Consider the following 20706-nt stretch of genomic DNA (forward strand, 5'->3'; position numbering starts at 1 on the left):
CAAACGCATGCTTGTAAGTCACCTTGCAGAGCCACCCTCAGAACCTCACACTTCAACAAGGCTGGAAAAGGCTGACAGCAAGTGTCAGCGTCGCAGCCATGGCTAGGAAGACAGGGCGGCGGCGGACCCACGAGCCCCCTCATGCAAGAGTGAATATTCTAATCCGTGTAAGGAAGCCACGGGCAGCTATTCACGGTAGATTTCCCTGTCTCCCTTGGTGAACGAAGGTGGAGTAACGGCAGAAACACAGTACTTTCCGGTATTCACTGACAGATAAGGCGAGCTCCCTTCGGCAGGAGATTTTAGAATGCACTCCAAACTTAAATATGGAGTTTATGGTGGGGGGGAGGGAAACCTGTTTCTAAACTTGGTGATTTAAACATTAGTGGAGCGGGCATAACTTATTTGTTTACTTTTAAGCAGTAAAAACCAACCAATGAGGAACCAGGGTCTGCCTGGGTGCTGGGAAAGATGCTCCCTTCAAGGGCCCGCCACGCTTACCTTTTGAGCTGTGAGTACAAGGAAGTGGTTAATTTACTAGTCTCCTCAAGCTTCCCGAGCAGCTCTTTTCTTTTCTCTTCTAATTTCAACCTAGAAAAAAAAAACAAAGAAATTAATTTTCAAATGATAACTTAGAAACCCAAACTAAGCAACAGAAAAACTCAGTATCCCAGAATCATGGATAGAGGGGCATCTGGATGAACCTGATAGAGGACGCCCACAGCAAGGGGCGGAGCTTCACAGCCACGATAAATGGAGCTGGAGAGGTATGGCCAGTCCAAAGCCAGGAAAACTTTAAGTGTTGGCAGTGTAAACTTTCTCAAGTTGGTAAATGATTTGGCCCCAGACATGGGGAAAACAATGACAACGTTGACCGCAGTGAAAACCTAAACCTTTGGATACCATTAGGTAGCGGAGAGTAAAAGGCCGCCGGAAGTACTGAATATAGCAGGCATTGCTGTAAAATCGTGCTTAACTACAAAAACTGCACCGCTAATTTCCCGGGAGGTTTAGCAGTGAGAGAGACAGATCCAAGAGGCTGCTGTGGCTAACCTGCCGAGTGACAATCTCACCAAGAAGTCCAAGAGAGCCGCCTCCCTAGCTCCGTCCTGCCTCACCTGGAGCAGATTATCATACAGTTAGAGTACTGGAGAATTTTATCTCGAAACAAATTCAGTTCAAAATAGGTCACGCATCCAAGGAAAAGCTTAGTGCCTGCACAAATCCCATCAACCGGGGCCCTGACACGTCATCCGGGGAAGGCAGAGCTCGGTGCCCAGCCTGGGATTTGCTGTTTGGGAGCCCGGGATCCTTTGGCAAAGCCACTGGCTAGCGGGGCTCACCTTTCTCGGCTGTGAACGATGCTTACGATGCTTCTGTGTCTACCTGATAAGGCGGTTAAAGGGATCAAAGGGAGCAAGGCCTGGGAAAAGGCTCAACAGGCCACAGAACAGCCCCATTGTTCACAGCCCTGCGAGGTGGCCATACACACAGTAAGACACATGGCTTTGGAGGAAAAGAAAATCTCCCCAGTTTCCAACCCTTTGAAATTTTACGCACGTCTTGGGTAGTGAGGAGATGGGCACGTTTTATTTATAGGCACCTGTCCCTCTGATGTGTCAACAACACAATTTCCATTATGTTACAATTGAAAAGTAATTCTTGCCATTTTCTGGAATACCGGCATGGCTAATTCTTTCATAACTTTTATAACTTCATTTTTAAGAAGCGCAGCCTATTTTTTAAAATCTCCTAAACAAATCAACTGAATCAGGAAGAAATATCAACGAAAAGATGAACTGAATGGGAAGGTCTGGAGACAGCCCAAACACTGCCAAAACATGTGTCTCTGGCAACAGGAGACATACTTCAGAAATAAGTAACATTTTAAAATCAAATATCAATTTTATTAATACAAAGGCATTTCCTCATGTCCTAAGGGACACTTTGCAGAGGATAGTGTCTTTTGTTCTCAAGGTCATAATGACACTCAGGGGCTGCTGGGCCAGCTCCTGCAGGCTGGCTCTCAACTACTTGGCTTGGTTTTTGTGCTCATGTGTATTCTCGTGTGTGTGTGTGTGTGTGTGTGTGTGTGTGTGCGTGCGTGTGTGCATGTACACCAGAGGTTGATGTTTTATTTTTCCTTTTATTGTATGTGTGTGGCTGTTTTGCCTGTGTGTCTGTCCGTGCACCACATGCATGCATTGCCCGTGGAGGTCAGAAGAGGGTGTCAGATCCCTCGGGACTGGAGTTACAGCCAGTTGTGAGCCACCATGTGGGTGCTGTTCCTACAAGAACAGTGAGTGGTCTTAACTGCTGAGCGATCTCTCCAGCCCCATCTTATCTTTTGAGCTGTTGGGTTCACTGAACCTGGCCCTTATGGACTGGCTAGACTGCCTGTTCAGCTAGGCCCCGGGATCTACCCTTGCACTAGGAATACACACTTGTAGCCATGTTTGGCTTTTTTAGTTTTTAAATGCAGGTCTATGGACTCAAAGTCAGGCCCTTGTGCATACAAAGCAGACACTTTACTGCCTGAGCCATCCCCAAAGCCTCCACTTGAGTGTTCTTGTTCACATGTTCCCTCTCCCAGATGACGCTAAGGTCCCAGAAGGCAGGCACTGGCTCTTCCTCTCTCCTCTATACAAACTTCTTGCTGGTGCCACTAGAAGGGCGGAAGGGCGGTAAGGGCGCTGTGAAAAGCCACGGAGATCTTGGAGCAGGGCAGCAGCTACTGCCCTTAATGGACTCATCAAGCTGTCAGTTGAGGGCAGCTGGAAGTCTTCCTCAGACTAGGTGACAAGGTCTTGCACACCCAGGGAATTATAAATATGGCCCTCTTCTTGAGCTTGGCTCTCTATGCTCCTTCCCAGTCCTGCAGTCTAGTTTCCTCAGGGAGAAAGGGGCTCATAAAGGGTACCCCTCCACCCTGTATCCGTCCTGTTTCTCTTCATTGCCCTTCAGGTTGCCCTTGGCAATGTATCAGGCCACCATCTCTTTCTGTGTCTACCTCAGCACTCCAAGGGAGGGAGGCGCTGCCTCTCCCGAGCTCACAACTTCCCACCTGGGAAGCGTTCATGTCATTGATACAGTAAAGCAGTCTCCTTTCCATTAAACAGAAAAGTAGATGACACTCACATGCCCAGCCCATTTGTTTCAAATAATCTCCAGATGCCTTAGCAAAAAAACTTTAAGTAATTCAGGTGTACTGATGATTTCGGGGTGAGCCCTGGAATTTGTGTGAAGCAGCAAAGATCTGTCGGCTACAAGAAACCACAGTTTACAGAGCGCCAGTGCTGGGGGCCAAAGTATAAAGGGGTACAGGACTGGAGAGCAATTTCTCTTTGGTCCAGCTACGGTTTGTGCAGATAAGCTTTATTACCGCTAGAGGGAGCTGTCTGCCACTGTTGTGGGGCTCACTACTGTGCTCTACAGCGGCAGTAGAAACTGGGGGTCAGGATACAAAGGATGCCTGTGAGTTCATATGAGTTTAGTGTCTTTGGAGACCACAATTTGAGTTCATCCCTGAAAGAATGTGAAACCCACAATAGGATGGGAAACAGGAAAGCTTAAAGCAAGACAGCAGGAAGCTTGCTTTGGTGTGTCAGCACCAAGAAACTGAGGGTCTGATGTTGACAATGTGCTCGATGTCACCCAGTGAATTCTCCCTAGGGTGTTGCTGGCCACCACCTGCTCTACTAGCATGACAACTATTTTCATAACATTTATTTTTCTGTTAGGAATTCTACGTAATCTAGAAAGTGTTTAAAGCTTCTGAGAGGACATGTGTATGTTTTCTGTTGACACTACACATTTGTAAAGGGGAATTATGGCTTGGGTTTCAGGGAGAGGTTCTGGAACCAACCCCCGGGACATGAAGGGAACAATCTACGGGCTTTAGAAAGTGCTGTACAATGTAAAAGGCACTGGTGTTGTACACAGGAGACACAAAGGCCACCCGCTCTTTGCATCCACTAGTGAGTCTTCGCTGGAAAGTTAAAATACACAAATGCAGACCCGAGTAACTCACCCTTCCCGTCTCCTTACTCTTGTGCCTGTGGGTGCTTGCTGCCTGGGTCCTTCCTCACACCCAGAACTAACTCTTCTTTCAGCACAGGAAGGTGGATGAGAGGGGAAACAAGGCAACAGCGAGGCATTCAGCCGGATGCCTGCGGTCTGTAGAGGGTTTGCCTCGGGATACCTGCTCATGTTCCCTAAAACGAGGGCGCTGCAGCCACGAGGGGCATCAGCAGGACTTCCCCAAACGGCTAAACTCAAAACATGCCCATGCTAAGACCTAATCAGGAACCTCAGATTTCTCCCTCCCTGCCCCACCATCCCCATAGTTTAAAGTATATTAATGTTTAAAACTGTGGACCGTCATTGAGAAATAGGGATTAGAAGGCAAGAGGCAAAGGATGAAGAAGGAGAAGGAACTGGGTTCTGGATGGACGCGTGCACTCATTTCCAGGCCGCTGGGGCAGACCCTTCTCCTTGCTGGTCTAGGAGGCGCACTGGTTCTCAAGGGCCACAGATTGCCGCCAAACAGGTACGCTGCCACAGCAGCCAGAAACACAGATCTGTCCAGGCACCGGGTTCTGGCTGGTGTGCTCACATCCGAGGGACATGTGTGTCCTCTGATCAACAGTCCTGCCGCTCTGCTTGCGGCACTGGGTACTTTTGAATAAATAACTTGCACCTTCCCACAGACAAATCAGAAGATGCTTAGAATGCTTGCCTCTGCTTCAGAAGCAGTGTTCAGCTGACAAGCCACATGAGAGGAACATCCTGTGACTGATTAAGGTATCAAAGAGAGCAAGCTGTCGCTTCCTTTCCTTTTGAAATTAAAAGCAATAAACATAGGGCTTCTTGTCAGTATTGAAAACCAGCCTACGAAGGCTGCCCTGCTTCATGAAGTCTAGAGCATTTTCCTCAGAAAGCAACAGTTTATAGCTATTGTTATCAGGCTTGCTCAGTGATGTAGTGCGCTCCTGATTTTATGTCAACATTCCTTAGTTATTCAACATCTGTCACGAGCACTTTCCCATTCCTAATAGACACAGAGGAACTGATACTCCAGGGCACAGGAGGGTGAGCTTTATTGCTCTGCCAAAATGAAATTGTTTTGTGCTGTTTCTGAGTCCACAAACAGCAGAAGTTATATTTAAAATTTCCAAACCTGGGGAAACGTCACCTTAAGACACAACCATAGGTTCAAGTCACCCTGTTCCCAGAAACACACACACACACACACACACACACACACACACACACACACACACACCTCTCGGCCAGAGCTCTGCTCGGCAAGCCTTGTGCAGACATCAGTTCCTCCTCTAGTCGCTGGCGCTCTGCTTCCAGGCGGTCCAGCTCGTCCTGCGTGCGTTTCTGCGGAGTGATGAACTGCAGCTCTTTCAAAAGCTCTTCTTTTTCCTTGATCAGCATCAGCTTCTCCTTCTCGACGTCCAGGGCCCCGGGCCAGGCCTCGCTCTCCAACTTTGACAGTTCAATTTTCAAGTTAGCCATGCTAAAAGACATAGAAGACACAAGTGTTTAGGACTCCTGGGAAAAGGGAAACCAGCCCAGGTTACGTCCCGGTGCAACTGTAATCTACATCTTCCCAGAGAGCAAGCAGCAGTCACATACTCCAGGTCACGTGAACGGAGCATCTAAAGTAGAGTACCACAGGCAGGCACTCCTGATGTGTGCGGGGTAATGGGAGGGCTAGCCAGGAGCTTCCATTAAGAAACAAACATGTCAGGCTGCCCCCAAATGCCAGGTTGTAGGTTAGAGTTCCTTACTCAAATGGTAATTTCCAAAGCTGGGTAGAAACTGAGGCAGCAGCAGATCACAGAAGGAAGAAATGAGACAGGAGAGGAACCTCGGTCAACCCATATGAAGGCAAAATCAACTCATTAAGGTTTCGTATCACCAAGGATGATGGGCAGGGTCCCATTTCTTCCCACCCCACTTTTCTCAAACTTCACACTGGGAAATCTCCCCTCATTGGGAACTTCGCATGGTAAGCATTAATTATTGAGTAATATTGGACCATCTCAGGCATTACTGCTTCTGACCTATGTTCCTTTCTGGTTATTGGGCTGCACAGGGGCAGGTACGGTGGACCTTAACCAGCAAGGACAAGGCGGCTAGCGTGGCAACCACAGAGTGAAGGAAAAAAGCACCACTGTAAAGCCTCTGGCGTCACAGTCCTGGCTGACCTAGGACTTCCCAATGTCTCGAGCCCAGTTAGAGATGGTCAGATTTGCATAACTCCCAATTCAGCACAAATGCCGAGTCTCCAGAATGAAATGACCTGCCCTGCAGCACTGCGAAGCCAATCACGACTTCCCATGGACTGAAAGCTGACGGCTCATAGGCCATAGGAAAGACCCAGACAAACACCACTGAAACCCATAGCCCTACGTAAAGCAGTGGACAGCAGACAGAAAAAGGGATGACTTCCCCTGTTTTGAAGGAAGAAACTACAAGGGAGAGGATGAAACCGTTATGAGAAAAAGCTCAAAACAAAGATATGAATGAAGCAGGTCTGGACCCCTGTGTCTTAAGTTTCTTACTGTGGTTTTTTACAAAGCAAAAGTTATCCTGGATTGGTACATATGCAGTGTGCTTCTCTTTCCACCTCTGCTGCACTCACGACAGGTGTAACATCGGCAATTCTTGCTTTAAACACAAAGCCAGAAACAACTGTCTCCCCGTACTGGAATTAATCATCAAATCGCTAAATAAGCATGATATTATTAGCTTCGTTGAGCACATAAAACAAAAGCTGGAGGAGAAAACAGGTTCAGGGAAGAATATCTCACGTCTTTCCTTGTTAAGAACTGAGGAGGAAAATGTGTTTTCAACACACGCAAATTCCCTTGAGAGTCAGCATCACCAGAAACCCGAAAACCAGCTCCAATAACACAGCAGAACAGCCAAATGGCGAGGAAACAATGGCCTAAGCTTTGACGTGCCCAAAGCAGCCGGTTGAGCTGGGAGTAACAGCAAGGCACAGGGAAGAAAGGTATCTATCTATTTATTACTTGAGGACACACGATTAGGCAGACATTGGATTTTATTTTGGAACGGGCACACGGATGTGGCAGGGAGGATGTGGAGGGGACTTCCAGGAACTAGGAGGTTGTTAACTGTTACAGTTGATCACCATGGAGGGAAAGCTCACAGTGACCCAAAGGCAGCAAGGTGCAGTCCTTAAGAAGACTTGCTGCAAGCCCCAGGCTCTTTAATTCTGAGTTATGGCCACGAGCCTTCAGAAAACAGGACACAAATCTTGGGCTCTGTCCATGGCAGAACCAAGGAGTTGCGGCTGTTACGGGGTTGGCCTGCTCACAGCGAGAGGACCCTTGACTACGCCACCCTGAAGAGCTGTCACAGCCTGGGCCTCCACACCAAAGACCAACCCGCCAAAGCTACTGAGGGCAAGCTCCCAGTTCTGTTCCTTGAAAGGAGATAATATAATCAAAAAGGCTTTCCTAGCCTCAAGACATTTAAAATCTACCAGGGGAAGTTAGAGACATTAAAATTAGCTGACTTAAATGTCACTCAGAATGACCAAGGAACTTGTTGAAGGTCATGTGGTCAATCATTTATGGAACGAAACTTGGATTTCTGTTCAGTAAACTGAAGACCCAAGAATTATTTGAAAGACTGGCTAATACAGAGGCAAATATTGTAATACAGTAATATTCATTTCACTCTGTTAAAGCCAGATAACCTCTAAGACCTGTGGTCAATTGCTTTAAAATTTTATCGTCTCTAGTAATAATGGACACATGCGAATGTCTGAGGGTCGGAGGGTCCTCTTTATGGTAGGAGCCTCAACACTCTGGGAGGGCCTCCTGGTCTGAGGAGGAACAAAATACATTCCTTAGATTATTGTAAGGTGACAACGCAGTTTCTCCTAAAGTCTCCTGAATGGTGACAATCAGTGGCGTGTTTAAGCTCTTAAAAGACAAATAATGAAATCATCGGTAGCAGAATGACCTTCACCATCATTCTGTTTTTATAAATTTAAAGTTGAGTATTTATGAATTATAGCTTATGTTTGAAAATATTTCCTCTGTTCTGTATATCATTATGTCCCCTTCTTCCCCGAGAAAAGCCGCCACAAGTGTTTAGTTTTGTTAGGTCCCCGCTTATATTTATGCCTCTCGGATGCCTGTGCTCTGAAAGTGAAGCAGACCGTGCTGACAGTAGGTCTCACCTGTTTGGAAACTAACTCCTGAATGGGGTGTGATAAGGTAAGAGTAAGAATAAGAGTATCTACCTGCTACTTCAGGACCTTGTGGTTTCTTGTACTGAACCCCAGCAGAGTCAAGGAATTAAAAAGATGAGAACCCAAGAGCTTAAGAGGTAATGGAGAGATTCCCGCCTCCTTCCCTGACTGTCAGCTGGAACAGACACACAGCACCTCTTAGGCAGCAGTAGGGAGCCTTCAGGATAAAGGGCTACTCAAAGGTAAGTCCCAGCAAAGGGGCAGGGCTGGGCCACTGCACAGGGCTTTAGCCGAGGAAACAACCATCACTTTCAATTGGATGCATTATACAAGCTCCAGACTTTGTTCCCAAAAGGGAAGCGGAAACCTTCATTCCCATACTTCTCACTAAATTCTCCTTATTCAAGCTGGGTATCCAGCGCACGCCTTTAATCCAGCACTTGGGAGGCAGAGGCGGGCGGATCTCTGAGTTTGAAGCCAGCCTGGTCTACAGTTTGTGTTCCAGGACAGCTAGAGTTACATGGAGAAATGCTGCCTCAAAAAACAAATAAATAGAAAGAAATTGAAATTCTCTTTAGTTTTGAACTTTGCAGGGGGTGGAGAGAGAGCTGGAAGACAGGAAGCGGCCTTCACAGGTTAAGGGCAGGCTTGGTGACAATAGCAGGGTAGTGGGCCACACCCGTCACCACAGCCGCAAAGATTAATTCTGAAAAAGAGACCATCCTTGGAGCCCACCGACCTCGGCGAGCCAGCACCTGGCCCTCACCTTCTTTTGGCTTCTTCATACTGGAGACTCAGCCTGACCTTCTCAGCTAAATTTGATCGGCTCCGCACCCCAATCTAGTAAAAACAGAAGGAAGAAAGTCAATTAACTCTGCTAATGAATGAAGTAAACGGCTTTTGTTTCTAGGAAGCCCGGGTAATTGAAAAGCTGGAGAAAATGGCTGTGAAATGGGGAAGCTCCAGTTAAACCGCACTTACTCAGCAGGGGAAAGGCGTCCTCACCCGGGCTCATCTGTTTTGCAAAGAGTTTCGCACTGCTTTCCACTCAGATTAAATCCAAGACAAAGACACTAGGCAATTGTGTCTGGTGTCTGCGAGTTTATGAAGGGTGTGTAGGTCAATGAAATTTACGAAATGGAACTGATTTCTTTGCCAAAATTTCCATTATTTAACTCATAACTACATGCAATGTAAATTAAATAACCTTAGGAATTAATTTCCAAACAGGTGAGACCTACTGTCAGCACGGTCTGCTTCATTTTCAGAGCACAGGCATCTGAGAGGCATAAATATAAGCGGGGACCTAACAAACCTAAACACTTGTGGGTGGCTTTTCCCGGGGAAGAGGGGGACATAATGATATACAGATCATAGGAAATATTTTCAAACATAAGCTATAATTTACAAATACTCAACTTCAAATTTATAAAAACAATTTCTTTTTCAAAAACAAGAACTCATGTACATGGACGTGTGTGTGAGAGTCTGTGGCGTGAGGGGGTGTTTGGGGGGCACATCTGGCTGTCAGAGCCCCTGGAGCTGGAGTCACAGGTTATGAGCTGCCTGATGTGGGTGCCGGGAGGCTCTGGCAGAGGCGGAGCCGCCAGCTTTGAAAGCACCTCTTTGGTTTCCATTCCCCTTAGTGTTCATAGAAGTGACTCTGGTTCACACGTCTGTAAACCGAGTTGGGGGGATTAAACTGGGTGGTAATGTCTACCTCCTCAGTAGCATCTGCAAAGAGATGCATCCGGGGACGTTCCTGCTGTGCGCACTTGGCACTTTGATGCAAAACACGAGGCTGAATCTGGAGGGCGAGACACTGAGTGCCCACTCTCCAGCTCCGGTTAGACTCCCCCCACCCCTTCCCCTGTGCCCCTCAAACCCCCCTACTTACATCTCCAGAAATGCTTGTCTGTGACCCAGCATCCAGGGTCTGTCGGGACAGAGAGAGGTGGGAGTTCACAGGACTAGATCTCAGGTCTGGCTCCGAGCTGCCCATGTTCTGGTCCACATGGAAGCGCTCCTGCAGCTTAGCAAGACTCTGTCAAGAAGCACACAGCACCTCCTAAGACTACCACGCAGGAGGGCAGTCCTCTTCCATAGTACCACTGAAGGGAAGGGCTCTGCTGGTCAAAGTCGTGACTCCACTGTGTATTTTGCACAGGTGTGTGATTCTGGAAGCATGTGAGGGCATATTTAGCAGGTAGCCTCCCTTCTCCTGTGGGTACTAGAATCTAGCTGTGTATTGATTTGTTATACATGTATTTTGTGTGTGTCTCTGTGTGTGAGCGCCACATGTGTGCAGGTGCCCATAGAGGACAGAAGAGGGCGTCCGATCTGGAGCTGGAGCTACAGGCGGCTGGGAATGGGACTCAGGCCCAAGTATCATTGCTGGCGCTAACACTGGACGGAGACACAGACTGAAGCCTGTCTAGATGGTGATGAACGCCTAATGTCTTCTTTTTTTAAATTATGAGGTAGAGGGAAAGGGACAGAAGGGAGATGTCCTCAAGACAAGGGCAGGGCTCCAACAGGCTCAGATATTCAGTCTGCTCATCACAGCTGCTGTTCTGTGTTTCCCTGTGTGAGGATGGATCTGAGGAGCTAAGATCTGCAGGCTGGAGACTGTACAGTGAGAAACAAAGGGATCAACTAGCAGCTCTCCTGGAGGTACCGGTGGCTGCTCCTGGCTGGGCCAATGTCCCCCAGCCCAAGAGGCATATCCATTACCTACTGATGATGGTGACCCACTCCCGTGGGCCCTAGGTGAGGGTCACTCATAGTGAAAACCCTGATAATCTATCCCACACGAAGCTTCCACAGGCTTAGGGGTGTGCCAAGATACAAGCTCTCCCTATGGATTCCAGGCTCCATCTCCCCCACTCTACTCGGTCTAGAAGGGCATCTGAGCCCTGCCTTCACAAGGGCTACAAGTTGGAAACCAACTCATTCTCCATGTGTTCCTCAGAGCCTGTAACTATCCAGGGTGGGCACAATCAGCAGGAGTAGGGAGAGCGTCCCGGGCCCGAGCGGACAGACAGGACGCCCATGACATACCTGCATGAGCGGACAGACACAGACGCCCACGACATACCTGCATGAGTGGACAGACACGGACGCCCACGACATACCTGCATGAGCAGACAGACACGGATGCCTACGACATACCTGCATCAGATCTTGCTTTTCTTTCTCTCCTGAGCTGATGGCTTTTCTGATAGACTTCAGTTCCGTCAGGATGGCTTTGGCTTCACCAAGTTCATACCCGCTCTGGCCTCCTGACATCTTTTCATCAATTCTGTTAAGTGAGGAAGAGGTGAAGGAAAAGAAGTCTTATATAAAAAGGTAAGTGCAGAGGAACCGCTGGCTTTGGTCCCCTTCCTTGGCAGACAACCTTGCACCATTGCTCTCACAGGACACTGCACAGACTCAGTTCGACTTCTCCATCCGCTGCTGCATCGTACCTTAGCCCTCCTACCCACTTTTAGGCACACACATATTCCTGGCTGCTCCTGATGCTGGCTGAGCCGGTCTTTACCACACTCAGCCTTATCTGTCAGCCAAGAAAGAAAACTGGCAGGGACCAGCCACACTGCAGCAGCAGACACAGCAGCGGCCACTGAAGTTTCCAGGTATGAGGCCCGAGCAACACCTGGCAGAGCAGCGGTGGTATGGTGAGTCTCTAGTAAGTGCCTGACAGGTCTTATTTGTACTAGTGAGTTTATGGCGATATTTGGATTGTACGGCTTCTTGTTTCTGTCAAACATCTAAAAAGTATCTACTAAAGCTATGAATTGAGATCAAACTTCTTGCCTTGCTGAATGAGTTTGAATTTAGGAACAAGACAGATGGCAGCTGTGCCCCTCTGCCAGTGTGTATCGAGCTCTTCGGTGCGTCAATCTGTCCTGGGTTCCCACAGATGTACATCATGATTACTGTAGGCTAGAGGACCTGGAGACTCACTGTTTGGGAAGGGCTCAACCAAATCTCCTACTTCTGTTTAAGAAGTTGTTGGATCTTCCGGTCATGATCAGCATCCTGTTCTCGTCAGTTAAGGCCCCTCCAGGGTTCTTTCTAGATACACCTTGGGTTTTACTTACAGATAATGCCTCTGCCCCACCAGCCTGCAGCTCTACACAGTTTCTCAGACCTGCTTTGGGACTTGCTTATCATGGGCCCTCCAGAGAAATGGCAGACACTGAATCAGAAGAAATGGACCCGGAGCTCATCTGGTTGAAGCCATTTAATAATTAATAATATGAACCTCCAATGTGAGAGGTGCATCTGAATAAAACACAACATCGCCTCAACGCTGCCAAACAAAGTTAACTCAAACAAGCGCAGTCTGTAGATAACGCATCTCCCTGAGTACCATTTTAGTGAATATTTTATGCTACTGAACAAGCAATTAAGCTTTTAAAAGCCTAGCAAAATAAGCTTGATTATAAGGTCATTTGATAATGAAGTACAGCAACAGAGTCACAGAATTACACACACACACACACATAGACACACACACATAGACACAGACACACACACAGACACACACAGACACACACACACATAGACACACAGACACATAGACACACACATAGACACACACACATAGACACACACACACACACATAGACACACACACACACACACACAGTTTAGTGTAGGAAGTGGGCCTTGGTGATCCCATTGTCATTTTTTCCAAATGAAGAAGGGGGGGGTGGGGCTGGAAAGCTTATGGAAATTTAACTCTTAAACCACATAGCACAGCTAGCAGGGCGACTATCCTAAAGTTCAGACCCTGGCTGAGGGCTCTTATGACCACTAAGCTAGAATAGTTCATGAAAACAACATTGCGAATATTGCTTAATTTCACTTATTTTGGAAGTGATTTATCTATCAATGCATTCTTTGGCTCCTCAAAGAATTATGCCCGCCAACTTAACACAGGTGAAGGCTCACTAAAGCAAAGCTGTTTCCAGATGTTGTTTTGCATTTTCAAGCAAGGCACTTAATAAATTAAAAGCAAGCAAACAAAAACAGGAAACAAACTGGGATTTCATAAAAAGTTTACATGACACAGAAACTGTGTCAAAGTGACTTTGCAGAGCAACACTGATTTCTTCCCAGGAGTGGAACCCCCCGCATGCAATGGTAAAACCTGCCCTTGGTTCAGAAACACGCTTTGCCACTTAAAAATTAAAACCCAGAGTCCAGGTAGACTACTGGGTTAATTTTCTGAGAGTTTTTCGTTTTGATGTAAACTTCTCTGCTACCTTACTGTATTTGGAACCCTCCCTCAAACCTCCCGACTTTAATGTTCGTTTCCACTTCGCGTTTCTCGCTCTCTCTCACTCTTCCTCCATGTTTTTTTCCCACGTTCCTCCCACTTTTGACCTGACTAGAAAGATATAAAGTAGTTTAATGGCTTATTAACCTTTTTGCTGGCTCTTGCTACACAGATCCATAGGCTTAGCCACCTTTTGCCTTTAAAATGAAGTTCCATGCTTTTATTTCTCTGTGTTTGAATGAAAAGAATCTTAATTTTCCCCTATTTTTTTAAACTTTAAAATGTTTATTCTATATTGGAAAGAGATTTTCACTGGCGTGCCTCCTCTGAAGACTTGCTCAGGAGCCGCATTTTCTTGGGGAGCACACTTGCTTTTGATTTGCTAATTGTTGTTATCATTTCCCTCCTGGGGGGGGCAGCACAGGGTGTTCCTGGGGTCTTCCTAGACACAAGCCACACACTACTGTTAGGCCTCCGTCAAATTTGTGGGCATAAACTGAGAAACATAGAAAGATATTTATTAACCCAGCATAAAACTGTTGTGCCAAGCAAAATGAAATCAAGGACAAATCACATTATAATTCAAGATTCATTGACAGGATCCCTGTCTGTGGTGAAGAAGTAAATAAAACGCTACAGAAAACTGTCGCAGGCACAACAAATAAACAAATCTTCCGTGGCGTTAGCACGGAGGTTTGTTTTACAGTCTGGTCTCTGGTCTACCAGATATTGGTCAGTTTTTTAGCGGTACAGGGGCAGCAGCTGGAGGATAAGGCTTTGCTTTGTCTATACCTGAGAGCAACAGGAGAGGTCTCTGTCCTTAGATACTGTATCTTTCTGTTCTCGGCTCACTCCGAGAGAAAGCCCGGCTTTTAGATACTGTATCTTTCTGTTCTCGGCTCACTCCGAGAGAAAGCCCGGCTTTCTGCACAGATGTGTATTGTTTTCTCACGGAATGCGACCGACAGTCTTACAGATGCCTCAGATGCCCAAGGAAAGGGTTTGCAGGCAAACTGCTTTGAAACAATAGCGTATTGTCACACCAACACAACACAACCCAGCGAGTTTGGCTAACCTTTAACCCTGAGTTATAATTTCATGTATCTTAAAATGTCTACCATACGGCTAACGATTTTTTGGCACTCTTTGTTTGATATCCTCTTGCCGCAAAGCCCTGCTGTATGTTGACACACGATTACTAAATAATGCATCTAGGTCATGCAGCCAGAATCTAAACTTGGGGCTGCAAGTCTAAACTGGAGACTTAGAGAGAGACCACCAAATACACCTGGCACTGGGGACCTGCAGCAGATGTCTCCAGACTTCCTCAGTTATTCTAGCAGCAGGTTTGGGGAGCACTAGGGTGGGTGGACCTACAGGGGTGTCAGTGCCCCGATTCTGTGAGGCAAGAAGGCCGAATCATAACAACAAAGGCCTGAAATTACAGTCATGTGCCTGACTTGGTCAAGAGTAGTGGGTGGGTGGGCGTCAGAAGCACAAGTCACCATTCAGCACGAAGAACAATCAGCTCATGGTAGGCCAGTGACAGTCACGAGCCTTACTTAATGGGAATAATGCCTTGAATGGCAGCAGATTTTCTAAGAACAGAAGGCAGACTAGGCAACAGGAGCGGAGCTGGGTACTTCCCAGAGAGGTGGCTCCCGTGTGGGCCTGGCATTGCTAACACAGTGCTGAGGAAGCTGAGAAACCTATCTGAGCATGACACCAGCCAGGAGGAGGCCTAGGAACACTGCCCTGCCGCTGATGGCACCCGGCCCTGCCTGAGCACAGGACACAGCAGCTGAAGGCTGTTAAAGGAGAGCTTTGGTGCTTCCTGTGGTCATACAGTTATGGAAACCACAGGCTTCTTCTGCGGACCAGGGACCGCAGGAGACAGTGTTAGCATGAGCCCAGTCAGTAGAGAGCAGGGGCTTCTTTAGGCTGGGAAGGGCATGGGTTCTTCCAGAACAGGCCACCTTTTTGTATCTGCATTTCCATTTAACCTGGCCCATCTTAGTGCTACCCCCGTGGCCCACCTTCATTTAGAACTGGAAGGCAAAAACCAGAGGGAATGTGGCAAATGATGAAGAGTGGGTTCTCTTGCGGAGCCTGACTTGCCCTGACTCCCTTAGGGGTGTCAGGCTAGAATCCATACGGTCACTGAAAGATGGACAGAATCCCAGGGAGAGCGCAGACTCTTAAGCCCAGCCCTCCAGTCTAGCCATCAAGGCTGACACAGACCACAATCTGAGGGAAGGCCGCAGTGGGCCAGGGCTCCCGGACACAAAGTTAACATTTTCACTTTGGTCTGTTTGGCTCATCTTCAATGACTAAGTTCAGCCCTTTTCAAAGTGTATGGATTTTTTTCAAGGTTTTTTTTTTTTTTAACTTGATTGCTTTTGGCACAGCGCTTTAAGCCTTTTACTTTCTCTGTGTCTCTGAGAAATCTCCCATGGAATTGGTGTATCTGTTTTTTATTAGGGAGCTTTGAATTGCTGTAACGTCGATTTTAGTATTTTAATACTCACTGCTGCAGTGTTTCAAAGCCTTGCTCTTTGTAGAGAAGTTCTTGCTTCATCTGGGAGAGTTCTCTCTTCAGCTTTTTAACCTTCATGAGAAAACAGTGGCCATTAGTGTTTATAAATAATTAGTAATAGCACATTATTTCAAAAGATCATACGTGAGTAAGCTAAGAAAGATTTTAATATTTCTCCATCGCATAAATTCAATGTGAGGTTTATGAGTTATATATAAATTATCAGTGATGTACAATCACCACTACTCACCCTCACTTACTCAACATTGTGACGAGCTGGACATCATCCGGGCCTTTGTGTGGTACAGTCAGTCTGGGTCACAGTAGAGCTTGTAACCACATACAACTAACTCTGTACCCTGGACTTCTTCCCTTCCTTTACTGCGCTCTGCATGGCCAGCCATGCCCTGGCTTCTCACATATGCCCACTGACACATGCCTCAGGGACCGACCATGCACTCAGGCACTCACAGCTAGCTATCCCTTTGCCCAAGGCTCTGCCCAAGCCTCTCAAGGCCGACTCCTCCCAGGTATCTCTGGTTAGTTCACTGTCACCTGACTTCACAGGCCACCCTCCCTAGTCGCTCTCTGCGTTATTTATCTCAGAGAATTCTTCAAGAACTAGTTGCAGGAGGGCATTGTCCCTGGTGACAGCAAGCTGCAGAAAACCACAGGTATCCCCAAAGTCCACATGGGACAAAGAAAACACGTGATTAATAAATACTTGTTATCGCACCGACAGAAATACTTTTCCTATGATATTCCTTGATAACAGTGACAGGACAGTATGACAGCTCAGAAAGGTATAGCACGTGCCTGGTGTTTAGTGACAATGTACTGTCAGTCTTCAGAAGAGCAGGGGAAACTCATTCTCACATATTAGGCTACAGCTTTAAGTATTAAGCCTCCGTTATACCATAGTTTAGTGTATTTCTGAACTTGTATTCAGTTCATAGTGTATTCAGAAATCCCAGGGAAAAGACAAAATAAGCTGAAAGAGTGGGGGACAAAGTAGGAGAGGGACATGCACAGCGGATGTGAGAGAGGTCGGCGGAAAAGGCAGGAGCTGTGTGAGTCGCGCACGGGTGTAAACACAGTGCCCAGGTTAAAGAAGATACCCAGTATTTTCTGTCAGAGCTTAAGCCAATGTTTCACTTTGTGTCCACTCATATTTTATCAGGGGAGATAATACAAGCAATTATATTTCAAGACTCAATTTGTGCCGGGCGATGGTGTGGCACACGCTTTTAATCCCAGCACTCGGGAGGCAGAGGCAGGCGGATCTCTGTGAGTTCAAGGCCAACCTGGTCTACAAGAGCCAGTTCTAGGACAGGCTCCAAAGCTACAGAGAAACCCTGTCTCGAAAAACCCAAAAAAAAAAAAAAAAAAAAAAAGATTCAATTTGTAACTACAAAGAGAAGTAAGAGCAATGCTATTGGGATCCAGAAGAAAGAAATGACTTGGGGTGGGGCGGGGCTGCCGGGTAGAGACAGAGCTGGCAGGAAGAGTGAAGGAGCATTCCCAGTGCCTCGGAAAGACATTCACTATTAGCATGTCAAAGGAGCCAAGAGTAATCAGTAGCTCATTTCCTGTGTGCTTGTGTACCTGACTGCGTTCTCATGCTTTTTGTTAAAAAGACAATAACCCTTCTACATAAAACAACAAAAAAGAGTATATCAAACAGTCAATAGCAACCCAGAGAGATGGACTGAAAGCTCTTACCTTTGAAAAGAGAGTTGGTAAGCACTGTTATTGAGACCATGTAGAACTGCGGAATTAAACCAATCAGCATGTGCACTGAAAACGGAGTATCGTACTTAGAGTCATTTGGGAGAGAGTGCAGATCAATTTAAGTGTTTCAACTATTCCGTATCTCAGGGGTATCAGCACTCCTCCCATTCACCACAGAGGTGAAAATACTAAGTGTCCAAAAACGAATAACAGGAAATACGCTAGATACCCACAGTGAAATAGTACTCAGGCTCACAAAAGTCAAAAGATTCTGGAATATGTATTAACATGGATGGGCAGTGAGGACTTCTACGTTAAATAAGAGGCCACTCAGAGAAGAATAACTAGCACACGGTTCTCCTTACATGAAGTACTCAAGTTAGTCAGACTCACGGGAGGGAGAATGGCTTCCAGGGGCTAGAGGGACGGGCAGGGAGCTGCTGCTCAGTGGGTAATCATTCGTCACTAGCACTGTGCAACGGGGCACCTACACCAACAACCCAGCGCTGCACACTCAGCGCTGCTGGAGCTCATGTCAAACATTCCTACCACACGTAATAAAAACCGAGACTTTAAACTCTAGAAATAATCTCTGGCCTCTGGATTTCATTGTGTACTGGATGGTAATGACACACGGTGCTAGCCTGAGCTGTCTTTACGCTCACATCATCTAGTTGGTCTAACATTAGCTGTAAGCACAAATCTTTCTGTTTTAGGGCGTCTGGTACATTACCTGGATGATTCTTATTTCCCAAATATCAATTTGAAAATAAAATGGATTTTATTTCTTAATTATGAAACAATTCACTCCCATTGTATTGACAAACGAGAAGAGATCTGATTTCCAGCCAGCCCTTCTTTCTTATTGTTCTTTGGTTTTGTGAGTATGGAGTTAAGAATTCACCCATATTTCTTCACTAGCTATGGGAAGGTCACGTGTTTGCTTCTGTGCTCCACTCCAAGCAACCCTCAGATGCAGGGTCCCAAATGTAAAAACGCGAGCTTGGAGCCCCGCTGGAGGGCTACGCCGGCAGGGACTTGCACACCTAGCCCACTCTCCACAGAGGTGACGACAGGCAGTTCTATTATCCAGGCATGATGATAATCACACCAGTCTTCAAGTCTCACAACAATGTGTGATAATCGGTATAGTTCCCGTTCTTACCGTAGAGGTGAGTAGTATGCGACCTGCAGAGAAAACGGTGGGCAGTCTAGCAGAGACCAGGCTGGAGCCCAGGGGAAGTGTTAGAGCTCCCGTTAGAATTACAGCTGAGTGGCCTAAGTGGCACCTGTGACCCTTTCTCCTACCTGAGAGTCATCGATCTTCCCTGGCCCAGAAAGGAAGATGTAGACAGCCCACACGCCCGGGGTCGGGGCTTCCTCTTAGCCTGAACGACCATTTAATCTTATGCACCAGTTTCCTTGGGGTCAAACTCGGAGTCTGCAGTGAGAGGCAAGAGGCCCAGGGCTTTGGCACATTCCCTGCATTGTCTACTGCTAAGCTAAAGCCACTGACATTTTAAAATTGACTTCAAAGTTATTTCTGAAAACTGGGAAGACGCTGTGGTCAAGCACAGCGCTTCTTCCCGCTGTGCAGTCCTAGTGCACTGCTCTCTTTCAAGAGCAGGTGACTGAAGAGGGTGACAGGAATAAGGTAAACCCGAAACCTGTAAGCCTCTGAAAGATCAGGAGACAGGCAGGTTTCCCAGGCTGCCCCCGAGGTGAACCCGGCAGCATTAAAGCTATAATGAGCAAAATGGTATTTTACTAATGAGTACCTTCCCCTTTCGCCGTCTCTCCATTGTCTTGCGAGGAGCTCCTCTATAAAACAAGAAAGGGCAACTGTCAACCCGCCCCTTCTGGAAATCTCTCTTGACTACTGCTCCTAGGCTGCACCAAGACTATACTACCCAGCTTATCAACTCCAGATGGTCAGAAGACCAAAGTCATCACTTCTAAACTTAAAAACAAGGACAACGGAGCCCCAGATGCTGTCTGGACCATTCGTGAGGGCTAATTAATGGATTTTTGCCATAAGAAACGGGATGAATGAATGAAATGTTTTTTAAGCTCCAATAAAAGTTTTTATTGAGAAAAAAATATATTAACATCTATGAAATATACTGTCTGAAGATAAAAATAATAGAGAATAATGTAAAATTTCTCTATAAACACGTAAAATTAACCAGCAAGTTATCAGATAACCCAACAATTCCATTCCAAGCAAATATCCAGAGAAATGAAAATGTATCTGCACAAACATGCATACATGCATAGTCACTGGCTGATGGAGGGCACACACAGTATGCTCCCCAACACTACAAAGGGCTGTTGTTCTGATGGATGCTGCCACTGCCCAGAGGGACCTTGAGACATTACGGAAACAAAGACAGCAACCAAAGCAGAGAGAATGTTACAGACGACAGTCTCAGTCAGTGCTCTATCGCCGTGAGAAGACACCATGACCACAGCAACTCTTACAGAGGAAGACATTCAGATTGGGGCTTGCTAACAGTCTCAGAGGCTCAGTGCATTATCATCACGACGGGGGTTACAGTGGCATGAAGGAAGGCGAGATGCTGGATCTTGCTGAAAGTTCTACATTTTGATCCATAGGCAGCAGACACACACACGGGGGTGGGGGGCTTGGCATGGGCTTTTGAAACCTCAAAGGCCACCTCCCATGACACACTTACCCCAACAAGGCCACACCTAATCCTTCTCAAACAGTGCCACTCCCTGGTAACTAAGCATGAAAATATGAGCCTATGGGGGCCGTTCTTACTTAAGCTACCGCAGTGTCATCTGTGTGAAACGGTCACAACACACGTGTCTGGGGAGGTGGGTAAACCAGTGGCTAGAGTCTGGGACTCGGGTGCCTGGAGAAGGGAAGTGTGTGGAATGAGTCAC

General features: G+C 46.9%; 1 protein-coding gene across 1 annotated transcript in view; it reads right to left on the reverse strand.

The window, feature by feature from the left end:
- Wwc2 (WW and C2 domain containing 2) overlaps positions 1–20706 on the reverse strand; it is a 164935-nt gene that overhangs the window by 43833 nt on the left and 100396 nt on the right. The window contains exons 5-10 of the mRNA XM_005362599.3: positions 16058–16137; positions 11414–11543; positions 10140–10286; positions 9009–9082; positions 5285–5527; positions 502–591 (exon numbers count right to left, since the gene is read on the reverse strand). Coding sequence (XP_005362656.1) covers positions 502–591; positions 5285–5527; positions 9009–9082; positions 10140–10286; positions 11414–11543; positions 16058–16137 — 764 coding nt within the window. The remainder of the gene's footprint in view (positions 1–501; positions 592–5284; positions 5528–9008; positions 9083–10139; positions 10287–11413; positions 11544–16057; positions 16138–20706) is intronic.

Source organism: Microtus ochrogaster, linkage group LG7_11 (assembly GCF_000317375.1).
Source record: "Microtus ochrogaster isolate Prairie Vole_2 linkage group LG7_11, MicOch1.0, whole genome shotgun sequence".
Lineage (NCBI taxonomy): Eukaryota > Metazoa > Chordata > Mammalia > Rodentia > Cricetidae > Microtus > Microtus ochrogaster.